This window comes from Dendrobium catenatum, unplaced genomic scaffold (assembly GCF_001605985.2).
Source record: "Dendrobium catenatum unplaced genomic scaffold, ASM160598v2 fragScaff_scaffold_1539, whole genome shotgun sequence".
Classification (NCBI taxonomy): domain Eukaryota; kingdom Viridiplantae; phylum Streptophyta; class Magnoliopsida; order Asparagales; family Orchidaceae; genus Dendrobium; species Dendrobium catenatum.
The window spans coordinates 45,891-64,187 of NW_021320001.1; the positions used below are offsets into that span (position 1 = coordinate 45,891).

General features: G+C 33.6%; 1 protein-coding gene across 1 annotated transcript in view; it reads left to right on the forward strand.

Moving 5' to 3' along the window:
* Positions 1-18,297, forward strand: part of LOC110112979 (valine--tRNA ligase, chloroplastic/mitochondrial 2) — a 61,876-nt gene that overhangs the window by 13,602 nt on the left and 29,977 nt on the right. The window contains exon 10 of the mRNA XM_028700500.1: positions 16,128-16,239. Coding sequence (XP_028556333.1) covers positions 16,128-16,239 — 112 coding nt within the window. The remainder of the gene's footprint in view (positions 1-16,127; positions 16,240-18,297) is intronic.

Consider the following 18,297-nt stretch of genomic DNA (forward strand, 5'->3'; position numbering starts at 1 on the left):
AGAAAATTCTCTTAATTGTCTCTGTCATTTTTTGGCAAAATGAAAATTTATCAACTTTATAAGATTTATGGCCTCCTCATCCTCATCTATCCTGCCTAGGGATAAAACATCCTCTTCTCGCGATATTAAAAACGCGGAAGTAATTGAATATCCTCTCAACGAAGAAGATTTAAATAAATGATCTCTACGTAAAGTAGATAAAAATTTTATATATCAAATCGGTACCTTTGATTTTAAAGGAAAAACTACCATAAAAATGGTAGAACAATCAATAACAATTGACTCAACCGAAAAAACTATTTCACTATTATCTTACGATGATCTAAACGCTTATCTGCAAGATTACAAATATATACATATTGGCTTAATCCAAATCGCATTCAAACCTCTAACATTAAGAGGACTTAATGCTTCGATTCTGTCATGTCTTCGAGATGGAAGATGTCTTAATTGGGCACAATCTTTAATGGGTGTTATGGAAACTAGTCTATGCCATGGAGCAGTTTATTTTAACACCTTCCCTAATCTAAGTTTATCTCTAACAGACATTCATCTATACGAAGCTTTAAAACTCCATCTTCAATTATATGGATATAATTTCCTTCCTGGATCGGGGCGGGCCTCAACCAAGTTGAGACGCAAGCCTCATAAAAAAAACTCGAGGCGTAAGCATCGAGGCGTTTTTTTATTAGAATTGCGCAAAGGCGGGCCTCAAGGCGAGCCTCATATTGCGCAATTTTAAACCATGGTGTTAATTGGGCACAATCTTTAATGGGTGTTATGGAAACTAGTCTATGCCATGGACCAGTTTTTATTTTAACACCTTCCCTAATCTAAGTTTATCTCTAACAGACATTCATCTATACGAAGCTTTAAAATTCCATCTTCAATTATATGGATATAATTTCCTTCCTGGATCGGAAACTATCGCTTTAATTTATCGAATTCACTTTTAGGTTATGAATACCTTAAGTCCCAGAGTTAAGAAAGTGGGTCAACCCAATAGTAGAACTATATTAATTGAAACAAATCTTTTAGCCTCAAATATAGCAACTAATCGTGTAATAAAATGGAACGAAATAACATTCCCAAATCAATGGACATTGCCTCAAGTTATAACTCCTCAATCTATTATAAATCAAGACATTGACCAAATAGTTCAAATCCTCTGATGGAGATAGAAGTAAGATTCAATCCTAGAAGATCTATTCATTTACCTAGAATTTCTATTCACTCTACCTCAGTAGAAGATCAGACTTCCAAATTAGATGAATCTGAAACATCCTCTAATCCAGGATTAATCCTAAATCGAAATTGAATCTTTCATCCACTAAGGGAAAATCAAAATTCCCCAACTACCTCTGAAATGCAATTTTAAATGTATGGTCCTAATACTGATTTAAGAGAGACGGTAATCCGTCATTACATGTTACCTAAATTTGAATCATTTAGAAACTGGTATCGTAAAATATTCTCTGAAAAGGAACGTATTCATTTCTGTGATCAATACTTTTTAACTTTAGAAAATTTAAATCAGAATGGTAAAGCCTCTATTCCATTTGCATATTGGTTTGTTAACCAAATAACATCTAACATTCGTATGATCAAAAATCAGACTTCAAAACCTAAAATCGCTATGATTCCATTTGGAACCATTTCTTCAAGTCCACAAGCTATTCAAGAATTAGCCATCATAGTAAAGCAATTAAACTTTACTAATAATAGCTTGCAAACCATTACTACCCATTTAGAAAACATTGATAAAAAGTTAGATAATTTAAAAGAAAAATTATCAATAGAAAATCCAAACACTCCCGTCAAATCTATAATTATTTCCAAACCAGCAATTAAACTTCCACCTCCTGTTAAACTAAAATTAGATGAAGATCTGCAAATTGCAGAAGTCATAAAACAAATTAAATCTCAAAAGATCACAATTCTAGATAACGAAATTTCAAAAGAAGAGATTATATCTTCTGCAATTCAGTCAGACTCTTCGGATAATGATCATAATATTGACCAATTAGAAGAACAATTTTCGATCTTCCTCTATAAATGCAAAACCTACTATATCCTTGTCAATTAATAAATTAAAATATCCAAAAAAATCCTTAGGAAAATATTATTATAATAGACCAACACCTTCGAATCTTTTATACGAAGAAGAATTAAATGAACAAATCTCTTATGATCCTCGACAATTATATGAATGGAATTTTGATGGCTTGTCAGACTATCAAATTCACAAAACTGTTCATCGAATGTTAATTTATGCTACTGTAGCCCAGAGTAAAGGTAATAAACCGTGGGAAGTAGTGCAAATTATTGTCAATGGTTTCACTGGCATTCTTAAAGGCTGGTGGGATAATTATTTAAATCAAGCAGAAAAAAATGATCTGCAAAGTGATACTAGTCTTCTAGACCCCACAAAACCAAATGATGAAGCAGTTTATACGCTCATTCATAATATCTTAGAACATTTTCTAGGATATATGACTGATAATAGAGAACAAATGCGATCGTTATTACAAAAATTAAAATGTCCTTCTTTATCTCATTTTCGTTGGTATAAAGATGTATTTATAACTCGCGTCATGAATTTATCCGATGCAAATTCCAATTATTGGAAAGAAAAATTCTTAGAAGGCCTTCTTATGTCCATCGCTACTAAAGTTAAAGATAAACTACGAAATGTTCATGGGCAATTAATTTTTGAAAATTATACTTATGGAAGAATAATTAGTGAATGCATAAAAGTAGGCATCACTTTATGCAATGACATTAGAATGCAACAACAATTAAAACGTGAAAGACTAAATGATCGAAAACAACTAGGAGCTTTCTGCGAACAATTTGCTTGTCCTGGCCCTTTAAATTATAAAGAACACAATCTTGTAAAAAAACGACATAATCAGCACAAAGACAAATTTACTTCTCATAAAAGAAAATTTCCTAAAAGAAAATTTTTTAAAACCAAAAAAGGCATTTCGGCTGACAACGAAAAACACTCTAATAAAACTATTAAGTGTTTTAAATGTGGCAAACTAGGTCATTACTCCGATAAATGTCCTATAAAAAAGAAGATTAGTGAATTAAATCTTGATCAAGATACTCAAGAAGCTCTTATGAAAATACTATACAATCTGATCATTCTGAATCTAATTATAGTTCAGATATAGACAGTGATAAGTCTGATTCAGAATCATCACAATGCTGTACTACTTGTAATAGTAATGACTATTACAAAGCTATTGTAGAAAAATCAGGTTTATTTGTTCTCACCGAAGAACAAAAGGGTCAGCTTATTCAGCTTCTCGGATCAGTACAAGATTCTGAAATTCGAAAGCAAATCAAAAAATTATTAGGTCATAGTGAAGAAACACCTCTAGAAAAAATCAAGAAATTTCCCCATTATTCTATGAAAGAAGTCCTTGATCGATTTAAATCACAAGATAAAGTAGAAAACATCACATCATTAGCTGAATTAAAAATAGAATTAAAAATTTTAAAATCTGAAATTCAAACTTTAAAAACAGATCATGACAAATTATCTACTCGTCTTACTAATTTAGAACTTGAACAACTGCTTGATCAACCTGATCCCGAAGCACCTTCAACATCTCAGTATTATGAAACCAATACTCTCATAAATTCTCTTCAAAAAGCTATTATTCATAAATGGTTTATAAACATTACTTTAGTAGTTCATAAATCATTAGTTCTTACAAATCTAACTGCTCTTGTTGATAGCGGAGCAGATATGAATTGCGTCCAAGAAGGACTCATACCATCTCAGTATTTTGAAAAAACCACTCAACGATTAACATCCGCTAGTGGCAATAATATGCAAATTAAATATAAGCTATCCAATGTAGCAATCTGTCAAAAGGACTATTGTATTGAAATCCCATTTTTACTAGTTAAAAATCTCTCACAACATATTATCTTAGGAACTCCTTTTCTATTTAAAATTATGCCAATACAAACAAATACTAAAGGAATTATATCATATTGTTGTGATCCCCCTATTAACTTTCCCTTTATAACGGATCCTAAAGAAATTATCTTAAATGAAATGAATAAATTTAAAGGAAAACAATTACATATTAATTCTTTAAAAAATGAAATCAAAACTCACGAAATAGCTACTCAATTGCAACATCCATTAATTAAACAAAAAATTTCTAACATAGAGCACGAAATTAAAACTCAAATTTGTGGAGATAATCCTATAAGTTTTTGGAATAGAAAAACACATTGTGTTACTCTTCCTTATATAGAAAATTTTAATGAAACTAACATCCCTACTAAAGCAAGACCTTCTCAAATGAATAAAGACTATATTCAATTATGTCAAACTGAGATCTCTGATCTATTGGCTAAACAATTAATTCATAAATCGAGCTCTCCTTGGAGTTGCACGACATTTTATGTAATGAATGCTGTCGAAAAAGAACGACGAAAACCTCGCTTAGTTATTAATTATAAACCTCTCAATAAAGTTTTACAATGGATACGTTATCCTATTCCAAGTAAACGAGATTTATTAAATTGCTTAATTGAAGCCCATATTTTCTCAAAATTTGATCTTAAATCTGGATACTGGCAAATCCAGATAGCTGAGCCAGATCGATATAAAACAGCATTTATGGTTCCATTCGGACAATATGAATGGAATGTTATGCCATTTAGACTTAAAAATGCTCCTTCAGAATTCCAAAAAATTATGAATGAAATTTTTAATCAATATAGTCAGTATATCATCGTTTACATAGATGATGTTCTTATATTTTCTAAATCTATCGACGAACATATTAAACACTTAAAAACCTTTAAATGGTTGGCCCAAACAAACGGATTAGTAATTTCTGAACCTAAAATAAAAATCTTTCAAACTGAAATTAGATTTCTTGGGCATTTTATTAATAATCATACCATTACTCCCATAAATAGGAGTATTGAATTTGCTGATAAATTCCCTGATCAGCTTTTAGATAAACAACAACTTCAAAGATTTCTTGGAGTTCTTAATTATGTGTCTGACTTCTATCAAAATCTAGCCATCGATGCAGCACCTTTATATAAACGTCTTCGCAAACATCCTTCACCTTGGAATATAGAATGTACCAAGGCAGTCCAAATTATTAAACAAAAGGTAAAAAATTTACCTTGTATTAATCTTGCTAATCCAGAATATTTTAAAATTATCAAAACAGACGCCTCTAATCTCGGTTATGGTGGTATTCTTAAACAAAGACAACCACTTACCCATAAAGAACAACTAGTTCGATTTTCCTCTGGTTTATGGAATCCTACCCAGCAAAAATATTCCACTATTAAAAAGGAAATGTTAGCAATTGTCAAGACTATTCTTAAATTTTAGAATGATCTTTTCAATCAATCATTTTTATTACGTATTGATTGCAGTTCAGCAAAATTCATTTTAGAAAAGGATGTTAAAAATCTAGCATCTAAACAAATTTTTGCCACTTGGCAAGCACAATTATATGTATTTGATTTTACTATCGAATATATTAAAGGATCCTCTAATAGTCTTCCTGATTTTTTAACTCGTGAATATTTGCAGGGTCTGCCGCATGACCGATCAGTGGTGGCGCACCCCTCATAAGGAGTCTCCTACTCCTAGAGGAAGGGGTTGGCCTCGAGGTAATGCCCGAGGTCGAATCAATATTAATCGCGGGAGAGGATCTATTTCTCAATCCCCTAGCATGGCTCTGATACCATTTTGACGATTCAGCAGTAAATTAAATACAGAAAGTAAATGAAAGTAAAGGCTTAACAGAAAGAGGCAGAGAGCTAAACACTTAAACATCGATGTGCCTCTTGGTGCAACGGTTGAAGTTCCATTAGAAATTTTAAAGTTAAGCATTCTTGTATGGGAGCATTCCTAGGATGGATGACTTCCTGAGAAGTTACACTAAAGGGATAAATTCGTGAGGCCATTAGGTGGATAATATCTCAATGTTTAAGAGTTTAGGTTGTTATAGCTATTGGCCATAAGAAGTGAAAGAAACCATGGAATAGAGTAAAGAGATTATAATGGAGGATAGAATTATTCAATAAATAATTCAAAATAACATTCTTTCAGCCTTATTTATAAAAATGGTTAATAAGATAAAATCTACTCATTTGAATTGAAATCTAATTACTTTTCAAAATCTTTATCTTCAAATCCAAAATAAAAAAATTCTTATTAATTTTAAATTGAACTAAAATAAATTTAAAATTTTAGAATATTCTAAAATTAATTTAGAATTGTTTTTTATGCTTATCTTATTATCTGAAAACTTATCTATGTTAGAAGTGCTAATATTAGAGGAAACATAAAGAGATTTTGGATCGCTCATATACCTAGCAGGGGGAATAACATTAGGATGAAAATCCTTTGATGCAGTCAACTAGATAGAAAAAGCCACAAGGGGAGAACACCAGGACAAGTAGAACCTTTCTCGATTCAAAACTTAGGATGCCAACATCAAACAAACTTCAAAACAAACGAAAGCCAAACAAACGAAAACTAAATTAAAAATAAAAACAACTACCCTCAGAACAATCGACTAGCGGTCACCTCACATACAACAAAAATAGTAGGTAATATAAAAGATGTGCTTAAGGGCATGCAAACCAAGAGTCCACCACAGTTACTTGGGCCAACGTCCACAAAACTCCTCCGGCAAATGCAACCAAACCGGCCAACCAACACCTCCAATAGCTCGAGAAGAAAGATACAAGTGGAGTGGAACTTGTGGAGAGAAGGAGATAAGAAGCCCAAGATGAATTTGAAGAGAGGAAGAGATAAATGTAACAAGATCTCAAGCTTTTCCAAGAAGAAACCCTCGGGTTTTAGAGAACTTTTCTCAGCAAACAACAACCTCTAAATGCCACAAAACATCACATATATATAGGAGAAAAGAGGTAGCTAAACAGTCGAAAACCACCTTCAACTGAACCAATCAGAGCAGGGGAAACAGAAGGACAACAGGCGGTCCAGGAGTAGCAGCCGAAGGGCCACAAGGGGGATAGGAATGGGCGCCCATAGGGAACCGGAACAGGCAGCCATGGGAGAAGAACCAGCCACGGGAAAGGAGCCAGACAGGGGAACCGAAGGGTTACAGAGAGGGGGAAAGAACTAAATCCACTTCACTTAATGAGTTAAAAAGGAGGTGAACTACCAATAGTAATGAGCTGAAAAATAATAGCTCAACATTAATGAGCTGGAGCATAACAGCTCCCAAAAACACAGCAAAAACTGAGCAGTCAAGCCCAAACTGAGAACCCACCAACAGCCCAAGAGCCAAGGCACCAAAATAGCTAGCACACCCAAAATTTGCCAAGCCCAAAGCACAACCTACTTATGATCATTGGTTGCCTTCCATCATAGGATAGCATAAAAAATAAAAAATAACTATAGCATTCAAATTACAAAAAAAAAAAAAAAAACTGAAATTTGCATGCATCAGCCTTGGTGGGTCTGGATCATTAATCATGTGAATATGTGTGGGAAAATTATATTCGTTCGGTTAGAAACCCATGAAGGCTTTGATTTCATGGCAGGATCCAAAGTTTATTCATTGTTTTTTAGTGCAAATTAGAATAGAAGTAGTCAGATCTACAACTATAGCTTTCGAAAAAAGGCTTTTATTTCATGCAAGATCCCCACTGCTATGATTTTTAGGATTACACATATTTGGGTGTGCCCTGAAGAATTTTTGAAATTGTGAAAAAATATTTTGCAAAAACAATAAGCAGTAATATCATCAGACTCAAACTTTTACCAATAGCCAATAAATGTGAGCCAACCAACCCAAATTTCTTTCTCTAGAAGAGAAGAATCATCCAATTCGACTAGTTAGCTAGCCATTAATAGTTTAGATAGCCTTGTAGTTGCAACATCCACCTAAAGCAGTTTATCAAAAATTCAGCCAATAGATTATAAAATGAATTTATTGAAGTAGTGGATTCTTAGATAGGAAAAACCAATACAAATTGGAATAAAATTATTCAACCACTTTATAATTCAAAGAAAAATAATTATAATACTCTTGCAACGGGGCCTACTTCAGGCTCTTGTCACTTGCCTATGAACCACTTGATATTATACATTAAACTTCCACTCTAATGGAGTAGATAAATGAGCACCTATTTCTACTTCAAGTGTGATATGAAATGAGCACCAACTTGAACATAAGCGGTGGCATGAAATCAACACCGAGTTTTACCTGAATGGTTGATATGAAATTAGATGCATCAAAATATATGACTAGATATTGGTGTTTCTCAAGGGTCATATTGCTCTCCAATGGGTGATGTCTCTCACTAGTCACTTCAATGCAGTATGAAATTTCCACCTTGGTCCTTAGAGATTGTGTTGGATGAGATAACCTTTGGTTGATAGCATGGAGCCATCAATCGCTTCTAAGGCTCTCTAAATCAAAAGACAAAATTGAAAACAAGCTCAATGGCTTAGTTGCAACAATCTCACTAACCCTTGTATCCAAAATTACAACACAAAGCCCCCAAGTTAGGATTTCGTGAGGCTTGATAAATTTCCACTGTTGGTCCTTAGAGATTGCGTTGGATGAGATAACCCTTGGTTGATACATGGAGCCATCAATCGCTTCTATGGCTCTCTAAATCAAAAGACAAAATTGAAAACAAGCTCAATGTCTTAGTTGCAACAAGCTCACTACCCAAAGTTACAACACAGCCCCCAAGTTATGATTTCGTGAGGTCTTGATAGATTTTACCACTTGTTCCCGCAGCCATATGCCATTTACAAATGCCGTAGTGGAACCATGCTTGTGATTACCATCTCATGAAGAAAATATCTTGTAAGCTAGAGTCCAATGAATTTCTCGAGTGTTCTTCTGATTGGGAAGGGTAATTAAGTTGTGGTCTTGTGCTCATAGGAAAACTTAAATCCCTAATTTAAATGTACCTTGATTTCAACATATTAAAAAAAGGTTATTATATCAATTTTTCTTTTGGGAAAATATCTCAAGTTTCATGACAATAGTGCTTGGAGCTTCTCTTTAAGAGCTCTTAGATTTATTATGTCTTCACTAGTGAATATTTTTCTCTCTATCTATATAGATCATATAAAAAGTGGAGGGTTGCGTTAGGTAGTCGACAACAAACGTAAAACTTGTCGAATAATCATGACATGAATCCTTTAATGCATTATGTAATGCTAGGGCTGCTGCACTGGCGCCCGGGTGCAGTGTTAAATAGGCAAGAGTTCCCACATCATGGGCGGATGTAGGCAAATAAGCTAGTTCATGAAACTAAAATTAAGATAAGAATTTGGAATATAAGTTCTTTTATAAGTAAATTAATGGAATTTATAGATATTATGATCCATAGGAATATAAATAGGCAAGAGTTCCCACACAATAGTTTGGAGAGAAGGCTAAGGAGATTGATAGTTTATGATTTAAACTATGGTATTCTGGTTGGAGTCGTACTAGAAATGGAGTTTGTGTGATTATAGATATGAGTTAGAAGGATAATGTTATAAAAATTAATATAATTGGAGATAAAATTATAGCTTTAAATATTGTTATTGATGCTAAGATTATTAATATAATAAGCGCTTATGCTTCACAAGTAGGTTTAGATATGTGTTCAAAATTAAAATTTTGAAATGACCTAGAAGATTTAATACAAATGATACCTCTCGAAAAAAGAGTTTTTATTAGAGGAGATTTAAATGGACATTTCGGTAGAGTGGTAGATGATTTTAAAAGCATTCATGGTGGCTATGGTTTTGGAGTGACTTATGAATGTGGTAATATCCTATTAGATTTTTCTTGAGATTATGATTTTGTAATTGCTAATATCTTATTTAAGAAAAGAGATAAGCATCTTATCACATAGAAGAATGGATATGATAAAATTTAAATTGATTATTTTTTTATAAGAAAATAGATCTTTTAGATTGCAAAGATTGTAAAGTTATTTTAACTGAAAGTTTATGTACCCAATATAACTCAGTATTTTGGACTTTAAGATAAAAAGGCTGAATATTAAAAATAATGTAAATTGTTCTTCTAGGATTAGACGGGGACATTTAAAAAATATTAACAAAAATATTTTTGAGAGCAAGATTTTCGATCTTAAGATTTTATCTTTGCATGAGGAAGTTAATGTTATGTGAGAAAAAGTAGCTAGTGATATTAAGAATGTTGCAAAAGATGTGCTCGGAGTATCTAAGGAAAAATCTACTAATAGTAAAAATAATTGGTGGTGGAATCAAAATGTGCAAGAAAAGATAAAAAAAGATTTTTTATAAAAATTGATTCAACTCAAAAAACTCTGATAATTGGGAAATATATAAAGAGTCCTGTAAGGAGTCTGATGAAGACATCATCATGAGATTCCGGCGCGTCTATCATCGGAGGAATCGTAGATCGACGGCCACGATTCAGAGTCTTTATTTATGAACATTTTATATATTATTTTATTTTGTGTCTTAGTCTTTACCATTGTACCCTTATGAGGCTTAGTTCATGATGTAGCCCAAATGACATTTTAGTCTTTGCATCTCTTTTTATTTTAAAACTTATATATAGAGGTCTTCACTATTGTATGAGGGATGATTTGATGAATAAAATTTCAGCTTTTGTTTTTGTCTTTTTGTGAGCTGTTGAGAGAAGAAAGAACCCTAGGAGAGGGCCAAAGCAATACCTGACAGCCGCTGGAAAGTCTTGTCTCTTTGTTTCTCCTTTCCCTTTCTTCATCCACCCCCCCCCCCCCCCCCCCCCATTTCTCCTCACCAAGCCGCCGACCTCCTCTCCTTTAACCTTCATACCGCTGCCCACCCCCACACCTGCCCTAAATTCCGGCCACACCTCTCCCCTCCGCCCATACCCATCGGCATCTTCGCTCTCCAACTCAAGCCGCCGGCCCGCTCCCTTAGCAGCTGGCCTATGCTAGGCGAAGCCTAAGCCACCGTCCCCTCCTCTACAAAGCCTTGCTTTCAAATTTAAATTGCCTCTTAAACACCTTCCTAATTTGTCTTACTATTAATTTGGAAAGTATCTTAATTTGAATTCAAATTGAATTTGAAATTTAAAACCTTTCATAATTAGGAAGCCTCCCCAATCATCTCTAATTTGAAATTAAATTGGGATTAATTTCAATTTCAACATTTATTGCACCTAGACACATACATTGTATGTTGACACTCCCCCCCTCCTCCTTTGGCCGACCCCCTCTCTCCCTCTTTCCTAATTATTTCCTTCTCCGTTAAGGACTCCAATTAAGGAGATATTTAGTCACCCCCTCCCCTCTTTCCCTTTGTGTTTTTTCTACAATTAATCCCACTGATCAATCACCTACTTTTAATTTCAGAAATCTAAAATTAACCTAGTCCTTTTTCTTGTTTTGGCCGACCACACTAAGGCACCTCCTCCCCTACGCCTCCCCTCCTATGCTTGTTACATCTTCAAGGGAGAAGACAACCAATCCCCTTAGCCTCCCTATCCGTGAATGACCTATCCAGAGCACGATCATGGATTTGTGTATGATCTTCAAGGACGAGTAGATATTCTCCGATCATCCTTCTTCGACCTTAACTTGGAGACCGACGACACCGTCAACGACTACGTCGACCGATCCTTTTCACTTTGACGTCTTCCATCGACAAGCACCAAATCTCCGGACAGTGACGAGTTATTGAACAACCACCAACCTCTTCCCCTCCGACCAACTTTTCATTGGGCAATACTGCAGGCGTTTGTTGTCTTTTGGTGGGATCTTTAAGTTTGTTAAAATTATTCTTCCGTTAAAGCCACCTCAAGAGTAAAAGTGAGAGGAACTTAAGGTGAAATTTTTATTTGTTAAACGGTGGATTTTTGTTGTTTATGCCTTCAGCTTTACTATAAGTTTGTTGTTATTTTAAATTATCATGTTAATTTTCTTGTAACTGCATGCTAAAGCACAATCGCAAGTAAGAAATCCTAGAATCTAATCTGGTGAAACATTAATTTTAAAATTAGCAAGCTTAACAAATTTTTATTAAATTCATGCAATTCCTATTATGTTTCACATCATCTTGGTATTCGAGCATGATTGTATCTTAGTTGCATTCTAGGATTCCCCACTTGCTTTTAGTAGCTTGCATCCATTTTCATTCAACATCTTTACATTATTGTTGTGTCTGCATTAGTTACCTAAGTTCAGTCAATGGACCTCGAGCAAATTCAGCGTACTTTAGACTTAATTGTATGTCAGTTAGGAACTGTAACCCAACAAATAAGAGAAACCCAATGCGAGTTAGCTATTTTTAGAGAAAGCATATGAGAAATGCTTAGGAGATGAAGAAATTTCTTGGCTTACTAAACTTTCAATACTATTTTGAAGACTAAAAAGATAGCATATGAGTGGAGAATGAGTGTGTTGATTCCTATTTTTAAGAATAAAGGTGATGCACAAGATTGTGCGAATTATAGAGGGATTAAGTTAATGTGTCATACTTGAAACTATGGGATAGAGTTATGGAGCATAGGTTGCGGTTTGACATTAATGTTTCTCAAAATCAATTTGGATTCATGCTAGGTAGGTTTATTATGGAAGCTATACATTTATTGAGAGGTTTGATGGAGAAGTATAGATAGAATAAGGAGGATCTACATATGATTATTATTGATTTAGAGAAGCCACATGAAAAAGTTCCAAGAGAAGAAGTGCTATGGAGAGTTCTACATAAGAAAGGGGTTAATATTGCTTATATTTAAGTCCTTAAGGATATGTATGCAGGAGCTGTTACTTGTGTTCAAACAAAAGGTGGTTTGACCAAGAATTTTCCTAGTTCAATTGGATTACATCAAGGATCGGCCTTAAATCCATACCTTTTTTTCTCTCACTAGACATTTGCAAGAGGTTTTACCCTAGTGTATGCTTTTTGCTGATGGTATTCTTCTTGTTGATAAGATAGAGAGGGAGTTGAACGTAAACTTGAATTATGGAGGTCAACCTTAGAGGCTAAAGGTTTTCATTTGAGTAGATCTAAAATTAAATATATGGAGTGTAATTTTAGTAATAAGTGATCTAATGGGGGGATTCTGACTTTGGGCGATCAAGTCATTAATAAGAGCAAACATTTTAGATATCTTGGGTCTATTGTTCATAGTGATGGTGAAATAGAAGGGGATATTATTAGTAGAATTCAAGTTGGACGGTTGAAGTGGAGGAATGCATTGGGCTTGTTATGTGATAGAAAAGTCCCTCTTAAACTTAAGGAAAAATTCTATAAGATGGTAGTGAGACCTGTAATGCTTTATAGTGCAGAATGTTGACCATTAAAAGAGAAGCATAATACTAAGTTAAGGGTTGCAGAGATGAGGATGCTCATGTGGATGAGTGGCTTTACTCTTAAAGACAGGATACGAAATGAGCATATACATGAAAAGGTTGGTCACATAACATGAAGGCCTTGCAATGACCCGGTTAAGAAAGTAGATGTATTAGATTTGACTTATATCAAGAAAGGTAGAGGTAGGCCTAAAAAGACTAGATTGGAAAATATTAGAAATGACATTTCTTTATTAGATTTAGATGAGAATTTGACCCTTAACATAACACAATGGAGAAAAAGGATTCTTGTAGCGGACCCCACATAGTGGGATAAATGTTTATTGTTGTTGTTGTTTATATAAGTCATGTATCTCATGCTTTATATGCTCTACTGCTGTCTATGATTTGAGAGGGGTTGACTTCTGGTTCCATCTCTAGAAAATCAATCCAACTTTAAGGTGTCTTTAATAATGGTTTTCATTGTTTTCTCGGTGTTTTTTGTAGAGTATTATATTGTCATTCTATTTATATGCCTGCTTGTTGAATAAGGGAAGACTTGCCTACTGCTAATGCTGTTATCAAACCATAATTCATATCGAACCTTTTCATATGGAATTTTTAGTTGTAGGAAAGCTTGTGCATATTGCTCACTAATTGCTCCATCAAATAGTTTTTATACTTCTGATTTATATTGAGTTTTTTCAGTTAAAGTGCTCTCGTTATTGACTGGCCATATTATTTACTGGCAAGTTGATGTCAAGTTTGCTAATTCATTTCAGTATCAAGATCATTAGCTAAGTCATTTTTTCATCATTATTTTTAGCTTTATTTGAATTAATTTAGTGTTTTCTTTATGCTTTCTACATGCATTTTTGTTGAGTGTTACAAGAAGTATTAATTTTTATTTAACATAATATTTTTGCACTAGTTTTTGCCGCTTCAACATTGGTTTACACCTTTTCTTTCTACATCCTTCTACACGAGATTTATCTACTTGTTTTATTGGTACATCTTTTGGCCTCTATTGTATTTGACTAAAGCACGTAAACTTGTTTTTTTGAACTTATCTTTAATAGTTATTATTCCTACTAGTCTTACAATATCAAAATTTCTCACTTTATCCTTTATCTACTATGAGCCCATCTTAAAATTCTCATTTATTTAACTCTTGGTTATAGTGGTTTTTATTATTGCCCAATAATCAAATCCAACTTGTGAAACACTTTTATTTTAATCATCTGATTTTAACTCTGAAAGTTATGCTTTTTGCGATATCCTTGTTCTTTTGTGTTAAATATTCAAAACTAGTTATTTTTATTACACCTAGGTGTCACCTAGTTTTCTAATAATTAGATAAATAGTTACTAATTTTAATTCTGTTGAAATTTTATATCATATAATCGATTGCCCTTCATTTTAACTTTTGAATATATTCATAAGAGATATTACATGTGATGATTATATCATTTGTTCAATACAAGTAGCATATAGAAAGTCACCTCTTTTTGAATATCTTTTATAGTCATATTCATAACCAAGAAAAAAAAGGGATACAATTTTAATATATATTCATAATGTATTGCTACTATAATTGCAAACTATTTGATGGCTATACAAGTTCTAATGCTAGTTGTTGTGACATCATCGATGTCCTTAATAACTTGGGCTTACCTTTGACAAACAATTTTTCTTCTGATTCTGAATCATATAAATGCTTTTGGCGCTTCACATCCTTTATAATATAATTGAGCATCATACGAAGAGCCATTCTTTGCTCTATATGCATTATATGTCTTAGCAGCTAGCAAAAAAATTGCCTCCATCGTGGCTCTGATTATCGTACTCAAATTAATTATTATTCATGTAGAAGTTGCTGTCAGGATTGCAAGGACTGTTATACCTTTAAAGTAATAGTGTGGGGGGTTAGATGGAGTAAAAGGAGCTCTTGAATGTTTTTTGCTGATATTTCTTCTGCTTATCAGTAGCCCGGAATTGCTGCCATATTTAATTTAATCTTGGAATGGGCAGCTATCTGTTGTTTATTGTAATTTCAATTTGAATACGGTTCTGAAATTTCTTAGTTGATGGTCACTGGGTTAATATAGCTTCTAATTTGTGAAAGGTATTAGTGTGGCGTGCTTGATTGATTGGGTTGCTACTGAGCTATCTTGACAAACCTTTCCTATCATTCTTCTGAACAAACTTTTGCTGCTCAGTTGGTTCCTTTCTTGTAAAATGATCATAGGCCGAGTTGCTCTAGTATGTGCACTTTCTTCCATAAATTAGTGAATTGGCCCATGCTTTGTAGATTCTTTTTTTTTTTGTTCCCATGCTTTGTAGATTCTAGTTTGATACGTGGACATATGAAACTTGTCTTTCTTTCCTTCTATAATTTAGTGAAATGGCCATTTTTGTTTTGTTTTCATTCTAAACTGAATGGGGATGTTTAAGGGCTAAGGTAAACTAAGAGGAGGAAAGATGAAATTGTTCTTCCCTTCTAAATTGACCTGAATGAACGAAGAAGTCACCTTTCCTTCTAAATACTTTAAAAAACAAAGATAAAATCTCCATAGTAGTCTTATTAATTCTATGGTTTTGGATCATAGTTTTAAGAGTTGATATGCAAGCTGTATAGTTAACATAGAGGATAATCTGTAGAAATTAGGATTGTTTTTCTTTAATAATAAGCTAAAGGCTATGCTTTATGTACAAATTTGCCTTTCCTATGAGTTTGGGTCTCTCTCTCTGTTTTCTGTTTCCATGGTAAAGTGTAATTTAAAGTAATTTTGTAATCTTACTTGCCTTTGCAGACATGACATTTTGTTCTTTTGGGTTGCTCGAATGGTCATGATGGGAATAGAGTTCATAGGGACTGTTCCATTTTCCTATGTTTATTTGCATGGACTTATCCGTGATGCTCAAGTGAGTATTGAGGCACAAACTGAGAACTTCAATTCGGTGACTCTATATGGTTCAAATATTGGTAACTTTCTTCTTTTTTGTCTAGTTTATCATAGTTTCTTTTTTTATTTGTTTATTTGCTAATAATTCCTGAGTTTTGTAGCCGTATGCTATTCACATTACCTAGCACGAGAATTTGTCACTGTTAATATAGATGCATGCATCGGGCTTCTTGTGTGATAGAAAAGTACTCCTCAAACTTAAGAGAAATTTCTATAAGATGATGGTGAGACCTGCAATGTTTTATGGTACAGAATGTTGGCCATTAAAAGAGAAGCATAAAATTAAGCATAAGTGTTTTCTTGTGTGATAGAAAACACTGCCGTTGCCAGGTCCCAAGTCCTGGATGAGAAAAGTGGAGGGTTGCGTTAGGTAGTCGACAGCCAGCGTAAAACTTGTTGAACAAAAATGTCATGAATCCTTTAAGAAATTGTGTTAATGCTAGGGCGTCCCCTGGAAGCGACGCGCTGTATGGCCTGAATACAGTGACAAGTGTGCAAGGGCCGCTGCACCGGCGCCCGGGTGCAGTGTTAAATAGGCAAGGGTTCCCGCATCAAGGACGGATGTGGGCAAAGAAGCTAGTCCATGATACTAAAATTAGGATAGGAACTTGGAATATAGGTTCCCTTACAGGTAAATTAATGGAGTTAATAGATATTATGATTCATAGGAAATTAAATATTTTATGCATTCAGGAAACTAAGTGGGTTGGAGAGAAGGCCAAGGAAATCGATAGTTTAGGATTTAAACTTTGGTATTCGGGTAGGAGTCGTACTAGAAATGGTGTAGGTGTCATTATAGATAAGAGTTTAAAGGATAATGTTATAAAAATTAATAGGATTGGTGATAGAATTATAGCTTTAAAGATTGTTGTTGAGGATAAGATTGTTAATATTATAAGTGCTTATGCTCCTCAGGTAGGTTTGGATATAAGTTCTAAATTAAATTTTTGGAATGACTTAGAAGAATTAATACAAAATATACCTCTTGAAGAAAGAGTTTTTATTGGAGGAGATTTAAATGGACATGTTGGTAAAGAGGTAGTTGATTTTAAAAGCATTCATGGTGGCCATGGATTCGGAACGACGAATGAAGGTGGCAAGACCATATTAGATTTTTGTTTAGCTTATGATTTTTCAATTGCTAATACCTTATTTAAGAAAAGGAATGAGCATCTCATCACTTATAAAAATGGATATAATACAACCCAGATTGACTATTTTCTTATTAGAAAATTAAACCGTTTAGATTGCAAAGATTGTAAAGTTATTCCGAGTGAAAATTTATGTACCCAACATCGATTATTAGTTTTGGACTTTAAGATAAAGGGGCATAAAATAAAAAATAAAGTAAAACGTTTTTCGAGGATTAGATGGGGGCATTTAAAGAATATTAACCAAAATATTTTTGTGAGTAAGATTTTAGATCTTAAGATTTTGTCTGTGCATGAGGATGCTAATGTTATGTGGGAAAAAGTGGCTAGTGATATTAAGAATACTGCAAAAGATGTGCTTGGAGTATCTAGGGGAAAAGCTCCCAATAGTAAAAATAGTTGGTGGTGGAATCCAATTGTGCAAGAAAAGATTAAAAATAAGAAGATTTGTTATAAAAATTGGTTTAATTTTAAAAATTCTGATAATTGGGAAATATATAAAGTGGCTCGTAAGGATGCTAAGAAAGCAATATGCGATGCAAAGACATTAGCTTTTAGCGATTTATATAATAGATTAAATACTAAGGAGGGAGAAAGATATATGTATAAGTTAGCCAAACAAAGAGATAGGAGTAGTAAGGATTTAGTTCAAGTGAAGTGTATTAAGGATGAAGATCAAAAAATACTTTTCTTAGAAGATGATATTCAACAAAGATGGATGAGATATTTTGCTAAACTTTTTAATGAAGTGTGTGATAATAAGATTGACTATAGTGACCTTAGCACCCTAAATGAAAGTAAAGATTTCTGTTTTTATCGGCGTATTAGTAAAACTGAAGTTACAGAGGCTTTAAAGAAAATGAAGG